At 41.4% G+C, this 10,017-nt stretch overlaps 1 protein-coding gene across 7 annotated transcripts in view; it reads left to right on the top strand.

Annotated features, from left to right (window-relative positions):
- Positions 1 to 10,017, top strand: part of LOC116851338 — an 86,094-nt gene that overhangs the window by 59,556 nt on the left and 16,521 nt on the right. For 2 of the 7 annotated variants that reach the window (XM_032830647.1, XM_032830646.1), the window contains exon 1: positions 4,819 to 5,433. The exons of the other annotated variants lie outside the window; for them this stretch is intronic. In XM_032830647.1, coding sequence (XP_032686538.1) covers positions 5,180 to 5,433 — 254 coding nt within the window. In that variant the 5' untranslated portion in view covers positions 4,819 to 5,179. Of the gene's footprint in view, positions 1 to 4,818; positions 5,434 to 10,017 lie in introns of those variants that run through there. 7 annotated transcript variants of the gene reach the window in all.

Genomic DNA, 10,017 nt, shown 5'->3' with positions numbered 1-10,017 from the left:
CTCTCTCTCTCTCTCTCTCTCTCTCTCTCTCTCTCTCTCTGTCTGCCTTTCTGTGACGTTTTGCCGTTAAATTGAACAAAAACTTGCGCCGCATCAGACGTGAGCGTCGCCGCGGAGGATCCTCCTTAAAACTGTCGCACGTTGATTCCGATTTCCGCGCTTTCGTTGAAAAACTCGCGTAGCACAAAGCATGCAGCAAAAACCACGTCTTGCCCGCGGAGGTCTCGCAATTCCTCCTCCGGCAATTTCAGCGAGACGCCATAAGCGATCGTCGCGAAAAATCCTTATGGCACGATGTCTACCCGTATCGCTATTCGATATGCCCTCTGTGTATCCAGAGTCGCGCCGATAATCGGTCAATATATAAGCGAATCGACAGACAGTCACGGCGAGCATCACCAAAGAGCGCAACTTATTATTCCAGAGGTAAATGTGTCTGTGCCGACCGAGGCGTATCTAAATTGCGCTCATATGGAAAGATATTTTTGCCCTCTTGCCTCCTACGGAGAATATGTAAAATAGCCGAATGCGATAAATAACGCGGACGCTATAAACGTAAGCTCTCTCTTTCTCTCTCTCTCTCTCTCTCTCTCTCTCTGTATAAACTCGTTCCTCACCCCCGGCCCACTCGGTCCCGATCGATATCGAATAACCGCGACTGCGCGGGCGACGATAAGAAAACAAAAAGTATAATCAAACAAAATTAATTGCCTGGAAAATTGTACCTGCGACTCGACGCCGAGCAGACTGATTTTCGAAATTTTAATGAGTCGATGCTCTGATATCCTTTAAAGTGAATCAGATTTATACTCGAATGTGCACATTCTGTGCGTAGTGTTTCAGCGAAGAACCCAGCGAATATGACACTAAATGATGTATTAATGACATTAGGGACGTCATTTGACGTCAGCTGGTTACTTATACTAGTTGTACTTTGGAGAATATAAAATCCTACGATCAAGATTCGAATGGAATCTGATAAATCGTCACTTTCGGTGCCAAGCCGCAAATACGACTGTGACAAACTTGTGTACCGAGCCGGTGAAGGAGTAACACAGCGGACGAGCGCCCGGCGCTGATTAAAATGAGTACTTCCGCCGATGGGCCGATGTTTGCTTCTGCTGCGCGAGAATTAGAACGCCCCGACAAAAACACGTTGCAGGTCCGCACGTGTGGCACGAGCTCAGGATCGATTAAGCCGCGCATGACTTTTGACATCCGTTATGTCCTTACTGACGGCCGACGCGCTGAAAGCTTACGTAAGCGAGATGGGAAAAACAAATGAGTTGATGAGAGAATAAGGACACGCTCCCGCAAGCCCGATGTCAGAAGCTACATCGAGGTCGCTACTTAACTTGGGTGTCGCATTAAGGACGCTTGAAGCCTCCAGACACGTACGGGGAAACGACCTCGCCGAGCGATATTTGTGAGGCGCGATGGCGAAACAACGATGACAAGTATTGGCGATGACGCGGCAGCCTGGAGACGCTGTTGAGACATTACAGGCACATTAATGGACCATTGCAGTTAATTATTTAATAAGTATCTAAAACCAGCCGAGCGATCTCGTATCGTTAAGCGACGTCGATAGATAGAGAGCTGTCGATCGATGAGTTACGAGTAGCACGATGATGATCGGCGATGAGAGAAGCGCGAAGGATCGTGTGAGAGCACTAGGATGGCAAGGATTGCTCTGGCATGAACACGCCGGCGAGAGAAAGTGAGATTATAGGCTGATATCAATAGTTATTATTTGCCTCAAGTGAGATATTCAGACTTAAATTCAGATTAGATGAGATTTTTCAGTTGAATCGCAACTATAGATATAAATGCCACGTGTATCATGATTCGACTGAAAAACTTGGACCTAACTATAAATCATAGTCGAATTTTATATCAGAGATCATTAATTTTAAGACTTTAACTTAACACGAACTTAAGAACTGGAGAACTTTCTGAAAATAAGTTTAAGAAGGTAAATTTAAATATAAGGTCTGACTATGAATAACCCTAAGACCTGTATTAACAGTCGTTACTTGAAACCTGCCTCAGGTGAGATACTCAGATTTAAATTCAGAGTTAGATGAGAGTTTTTTTTTTAATCGTTACTACAGATATAAATGACATACGTATGATTCAATTAAAATACTTGGATCTAAAAATCTATAAATGGTAATCATAGTCGAATCTTATATATCATTTTAAATTGATCTTCAAATGTTTTGTAATTAATGAAATGATTCGTACGGCACCTGAAGATGAACTTAAGGCGAACTTAAGAACTGAAGGTAAACTTAAATATAAAACTGATTATGAATAATAGGCTGTGAGACCCGTATTAAAAGTCGTTATTTGAAACTTATCTCAAATAAGATACACAGATCTGAATTTAGAATTTATTGTAAAAATTTAACTTAAGTTAAATTTAATAGTTAAATAACGATTTCAAGTATAATTTCACGTATGTTATATATATGATTCGGAGAAAAGCTCAGATCTAACTCTAAATCCTGGTTGGAACATGAGACAAGCTCCGTGAGACAAATAACGACTATTAATACAGACCTTAAACCCATGTCAATAATCGTTACTTGAAACTCAGAAGCACTTGAATTCAGACTTAGTTATTGTGAATCCCGATTACAAATGTGATATCATATATAACCTTATATGATTCAAGTGGAGAACTCGAATCTAACTCTAAATCCATATGAGTATCTCACATGGGGCAAGTTTGAAATAATGACTATTAATACAAACCCACATATTCCGCATGAGACAAGTTTCAGATAACAACTATGAATAAGCCGTCGTACTTTAATAATCCGCGCGTAAATGCGAGCTTGCTGAGCGCATTTACCATGCACTGATTTACCACACTTAACAAACTTCGCGGCCCCAAGCAGTCTGCGACCGCGGCGGTCACCCGTGCGGTATCAAGCCCAGAATCGCCGGCGTGTCGGCAGGCACGGCAATGCCCATGGGAATTCTCAGCGCGTCCCACGCACTCGCGGGAAAAGGAGACACGCAGTCCGGGGATCGTGGCGAAAAAGAGAGTCGAGAGAGGAGAATGGATGGCAGGTTGTCTGTCCGCGACGGGCCCGATCAGTTTCTGCTCGGCTGCGAATGTGAGCGCACGCACGCACTCACGCAAGTGTCATCGTGAATGAAAGGGGGTGGGACCCGCGCGTCACCGAGGGTGTTTTCGATCATTCAGGCAACGGGCCAAAGTGCCGTGGGGGAGGGGGGATGCATATCTCATTTTTGAGAGCGGTCTCTGGACACGTTGGCGAACTGACGTCACGTCCGATCCGCAACACGCTGCGGTTGCGCTTCGGCAAGCTGCCAGTGTGCGAGTGGCTTGTTCAGTGTGAAAAATTCAAGGAGAAGAATATGTAGTCGCACCGGCCTTCCACCCTACGTAGATTATCGCGCTGATGCGTGTCGCATCGGAAACCACACAGAGAGAATTTTGTAGTAAGAATTAGCATAGGACTTTGTAACCAAAAAGTAGACATTCTGCAGTAATTCGCTATATCCCTCCATTTAATATGTTCTATTTATATTTTAGGAACTAAAATAAACTATTAAGATATTATGCTGTGTTTCTAGCAAAATTTGCACAATGTTCCTTTAGCAAAATAGAGCTTACTACCAGTCTATTTTTTTGGACTGCTAAAATCATAATAAAATTAAAGAGAATTTATACGCGAAAAAAACTATAATATTCTCTCCGTGCATAGAATTCTGCAATCGAGGAGCACATCGACATTCTGTAGTAATTGATCATCCTTCATTTCATATGTTTTATTTGTATTTTATGCGGAGAAAGGAATTTGATTGTAATGAACGAATTGTTTTGGTTAAAGGAGACGGAATTTCTGATTTTTAAAATCAAATTTGAGTCATGTAAGAACTCCCTAGAAATTCTATTTCCTTTAACCAAAACGCATTAGTTCGTTTATTGCGACCAAACTTCATGTTAATATAACCAAAGTTTTTTCTTCATATAAGAATTGAAATGTGTTTTTAAAAAATGTGCTGTTTCTAGGAAAATTTACTATACCGAGAAAGAAATAGTTGAAAATTTATTTGTAAAATATAAAATTTATTTCTATAAAATAAAATATATTTCTGTTATATATTTATTATAATATATTTTAAAATATATTTTAAATTATATTTTAAAATATATTTCTGTGAATTAACGTTATATCCCATAAATAAAGTACTCAAGTATTTCAAGTATTTGTTCTCAATGTATGTTCCTCTTAGCAAGGCAGCCTTACTGATCTTATTCTTGCGCTACTAGAAACATAGTAAAATTGAAAATAATCGATATGAAAAGTAATTATAATATTCTCTCCATGTATAATCCGACTTTAGAAAGAAGGGAATTGTTCGCTCTGATAGAGTCACGTCGGTGTTAACCGCAACGTGGAAATTTTGTTTTCCTCTTTTTTTCCTTCCTTCGAGTGAATCTTTGCGCACACGTGAGCACGAGCGGACGGTATAACGGAAAGCGTAATAAAATTTAATAGAGTGTCGCCGCGAAATATGTCCCCGGTTTTTCGCAGCACTGCGGTCAGCGTCGCGTCTCCGTTATGAATTCTTCGATTACTCTTGGCTTTCTCATTTTCCTACTCGCCCCGGCGTGAATATTACGTCGGGGATATGTGATCTTCCTGGCCTGGAAAGGAGTCGCGTTACGGGGAAATATAAGAGTAATTGACAGGCGCGCGATAGATCGCCGTCGGGATGGGATATTTAAAGCCACGACCCGGATCGATAATGCACTCTCGTTATTCTGAAAAATAGATCAATTTCTATTGTTACGTGCGTCTATTCTCGTGGAGAGGACACTTCTTGGCCCGGGACAAATGGAACGTGAAACGAATCAGCCCCGGCGAATTGGAACTTGGAAAAAGTGCAACAATTAGTGAGTGAAACCGAGTGAAATTCAATGCTTGTGAGACGCGTTGGTGAGACTAGAATTCCGATATCGCAATCGTTCTTGAAAATCACTGTGCCGGAAGTAGAGACCGTATCGAATGAATCCAGGCGGACGACTTGGATTGGAAAGAGAGAACAAAAGCAATCGATAATCGTTGCACGCGCAACCGAAATGCTGCCCGGCTGATTTCGCGCAACGAGCACTCCCCCGACGGATATCCGGAAGATGCTGGAGCTCGTGGGGCGCAAAGCCAGCGGCATCTCCTGGCCTAGTTGCCGCGCTCAAAATCTCGATACCTTCGGCAAGCATCTCCGGGGAGACGTGTTCCGGAGGCGCACGGAGAAGGATTGCATGCGCGAGAAACAATGGAAGCGAGACAGCAAGGGTTTGTTGTGCTCCCTCGGCCAGCTGGGCTGCAACGACTCTTACAGCCCGGACACCCTGGGAACGTGGAAATTTCATAAGGTGTCTCGCGCGAGGTAAAGACACATCCGAGACGGTCCTCGTCGTCGCAACGGCTCCTCTCATTGTCTTCACTAATTATCCTATTATCCTTCACTAATTATCATTATCATTGCTAGTTATCTTGGACAATTATATAGGTTTACGTCATCACTCTGAGAGAGAAAGCAACCATAATCAGTTTTCGGCATCAACCGTAACCTGTTATTATTCTAATAAAAAAAAAGTAGCAGGAAGGAATGCGTATAAGGTTATATCATCATTGTCGCTATAGTTGTACTTAGTTACGAAAATTACTTCCCACTCAAAAAGATATAATCTGATCCTTAGTAGAATCCTCTGAATCCTAGAGGAGTTTTCTCTTATATATAGCCCATCAAAAAGATTCTTCTAAAGCCTTCAAGTAAATATATTCCTCTTGATCTGAAGGGAAAAAGTTTGCACAATGGTTTACATCGTCAAAACGTTAGTACGCGTATTAAATTTGATGCGCACCAATGCTTTAATATGGCTGCGTTTACATCGAACGTACTAAAAGGAAAATATAACACGAATTTGATTCATGTCGATTGCCTCCTAGTGGTGGTATTTGGAATTGCAATTTGCTTGAGATAGCTTTGTTCAACAATCAGAATGCATAATTCTAAAAATGTTCTCGTTTCTTCTTCTCTCTAATTTATAATCCTTTTTACAAGACATTTTAATATAATTTGAGAGAAATCAACGGTTACCGATAACACTGATTTTCACTACGTTAAGTTCCTTCCAACATTCGTTTCACACGTTTACATCGTCATTTGTATCACTTGATACGCGTATTAGTTTAATACGATACTCCTATTTGATACGCTCGTACCAAATTGATCCGTCAGTATTTACATCGTGCGTATTAAATATTTAGTACGAATATAGTACTTGATACGCGTATCAAGTGCACGATGTAAACCAAGCTAATATCTAGTCTAATATAGTGCACTTTGTTAGAAAAGGAATACCACTCTACTATTATACTATTTTTACTTAGGATACGAGATTACAGGAAACAGCATCTTGCAATTAAAGTTCTTCTTTTGTAATTACTTCATTATGTAATTATAGACACAAACATCAAACACTTCTCCTTGATGCAGCAACATCTGTTTTCCCACACACACATGTTTTTCTTTGAAAATCTATTTTCGTACGAAACATCGTACAGCAGACTCAGATCTGATACTCGTTATTATTAATATAATGATTCGAATTTCCAACAAGGGAACAAGTTGTAACCTTCGTCCCTTTTTTCACGCATCGAGACAAATGATGACGGTCGATCACATTTTCCACGCGTGTTCTTTCGCGCGCGAACGCTATTTGTCTGACGATGCAAAAGCGCAATAGAGAAAGTAATAGTGAAAGGTAAGCTACGTGGGCGACAGTTGCAGGTGCGTAGAGGTGCCGGACGGGTCAGGGCCGGGGGTGCACCGACCTACCCTCACTCACCCCTTCTCGCATTGACAGCCCCTGATTTACAGGAAATTCACGTTCCACTTCACTTTCGCATTCTCGATCCGTCGACGACCTCAGATCTCGAATGTCACGGGAATCGAACGTCATGCTTATTCAGAAGGGAGTTGCACGAATATCAAGAAAATACTTAGAAGATAATTAGAAGAACAAAGTATCGAAAGGGTTCGAATTAATATGAATTAATCGAGAAGAAACAGAGGGAAGTGATGCGTTCGTCTTTGTTTTCCATTGACTCGACGAGAAATAATCTCACGCTGCTCTGCGACTTGGCGTGACGTCATATCAATGATTGACATACCGCGTAAGTAGTTATTTATACTTGCGCGACTCGTTAGCTGTTAACGTCCATTCCTCACCTCTCGTGCAAATTATACCGTGTCCTTTCGATAATGCCGTCACCACCGCCGCGTTCTCCGCGAGATTGTAAACAAACAAGTTCCACGTTACGCACGTGTTGCAATTCGCAGCTTGTAATTGCGAACTGCGTTGCGCATTTTATCTCACGTTGCACAGCTTGCGTGTCCCGCGGCGCAACTCGCAATCAATCTCGCGAAATCAGGTGACTGTAAAAAGAGAGTAATCGGTGTCGGGGGTCAATCGACGTGAATGCGTCGTATTCAATTTTCTCTTTTCCTCTTTTGCCTTCTTTATTATTCCTTTTATTATTCCATACTCGTTGAAGTGAAGTTTCATTCGAAAAATAGAGTGATTCGAGAGATTTTGCACTCATAAGAAAAAACAATTCTCCACTCTGAATCGTCGAGTAAAAATATTCACTCGAAGAGTTAATGAAGTTGGGATGGACTTGATAATAATATAATAATAATAATAATAATAGTATAATTAAGGACATTAAATAATAATAAATAATAATACTAATAATTAATAATATAATTAGTAAGCAAGCCTGTCAGTAGTAATTCTTAATTCTGACAGTTTGATGAGTTGCCAACTTTATTGCATCTAAACCGTTTTGCAACCTATCAATTGTCACAGAAACATATTCACTCTAATCATATGAAGTCAGAATGCATAGAAAAATACATACTGCGTTTAAGTAAATGTATTTTACACAGAAAGAATATATTATAGTTTCTTTCCATATAAATTCTTTTTGATTTCACTATGTTTTTAATAGTGCTAGAATAGACTTCCGATAAAATCCATTTTACTAAGGAATATATTAAATTTCGCTAAAAATATAGCATATTTTTTAATAGCATATTTGCTTTTTGCTGAAGATAACCATTATTTACAGAAGAAAAGTAAATTGAGGAATCGCTCTTTTCAACAATAGAATGATATTTTTCTACGTGCATTCTTTAAACTTGAGTAAAACATTCACTCTTTTATGATTTTGAGTGGTTTCACTATCGCTTTGAGTGAAAATACTGTCACTTTTCGCTCGTTTTGTGTGAGATTCCTCTCCAAAGAAATTTACAGAACTCGACCATTGATTCGAAAACTTCGCAGTATTAACTTCGCGAATTCAGGTAGCCGCGAAGAGAAGCCACCTGGCGAGTGAACGTCGATTGACCCGTGATTTGCGCAGGCTTTTTCCTTCTTTCTTCTTTTTTTTTTTTTATTACAATCGCCGATTCCCTGGCAAACGTGTCGCGCTCGCTCGCGGATTGCGCAATAATACGCGGATTTCGTTGAAGCGTGGCGAGCCCCGCGTATACGCGCAATAACACCGATACCTTCGTATCTCCCATATTTCTATCCGCGTAATTGCGTCCCGCGATGATTTACGGACACGCCGTGTCGGATTACGGCGCACTCGTAACGCGGATCGGTGTAACATTACGCGAAGAACCGAGTGAACTTTCGCGCGGTGCGTGCATAAATTGGTATCGGCCGGATAGAGCCGGCTCGGACTCTTATGGAAAGTCCGCGATTCATATCAAAATCTGTTTTACGACGCGTAAACCCATGCCGGACAATTTTATCTTCAAATCCGATCCGCGCCGTGCGTAAGTACGCGTGTAACTCTCCGCGTCTGCCGATTTTGGCGCGCCAGATTTCGATTGTAACGACGACAAAGCGAATCCCATTAGGATCTCTCCGCATAAATTGAAATGCGAATGTCTCCGCTCTTGTTTCCTTTCGTGACGCACGAAGCATTCACGAAGGTACAATTGCGAACTCTCTTAATTTACCTGAAAACCTCGCAAAGAATTAAGCGAACTTTCCTGATTCTGTTTTTTTTTTCTTATGTTTTCACTTGACACGCTAATAACTTTCCGAGGCGGGTCCACGGGACGTCGATTTATGATCGCGCTCTGGCAGGGAAATCGCGTGTTGATCGACACAGCCGGTGGTTCCCGGTGCAAGTGCTTCGTCCCTGACCGACGGCATTCCTTAGCCGGACGTCGCTCGTAATATACATTTGCATTAATAGCCGCAATGCAAACACACTCCACGCAACGCTTCGTGCCGTTTCGATCGCCTCGTAAGTAAAACTATATCGCCCCAGTCCTATCGCGAGAAAGCCTCCCGGCTCCTAGAAATTATTTCGCTGCCTGTCGTGGCATCGAGCGATGCTAAGCGCGGAATCGTTGTGTCATTACCTGACAATATGCGCGCGAAAGCGAACAGAAACGGATAGATAAGTCGCTCGTAACTCGACTATAACGAAACGCAGCTGTTACGTCGATGCATATCGGTGGTTTTAAAGCATTAGGTCAGTCGCAAAAAGATTCGGTTCTATTTCAAATGGATAATGATCTCTAAATCTCTGCGAGTGAAATTCCACTCAAAAGGTGGAGCGACAGCCGAGTCATTCGAAGTCGAGTGACCTGTCACTCATATACAGTAGATTCTTCAACGACTTTGTACCGTCAAGTGATATTTTCACACGAAACTGAAGAGTGAACTTGAGATACTGAGGTACTCACCTGAGGTACCTGAAGGACTCCATCATCTCTGGAACAAACTGTTCACTCTGATCGACTGAAACGCTATGGATTCATTTAGTATGAAGTGCACTTTCACATTTGTGATTTCGAGTGGTGCCATTTTTGTAATCGTTTGAAGTGAATTTCTTGAATAAGATTTCATTTCAAGAAATTTAAACACATAAATGTAGACGT

The sequence above is a fragment of the Odontomachus brunneus genome, unplaced genomic scaffold, assembly GCF_010583005.1.
Source record: "Odontomachus brunneus isolate Ranch 3 - 2012 unplaced genomic scaffold, Obru_v1 Obru_scaffold_171, whole genome shotgun sequence".
NCBI classification, from domain to species: Eukaryota; Metazoa; Arthropoda; class Insecta; order Hymenoptera; family Formicidae; genus Odontomachus; species Odontomachus brunneus.
Note: the sequence above shows the minus strand (reverse complement) of the source record. Positions and strands in the feature narration are given on the sequence as shown.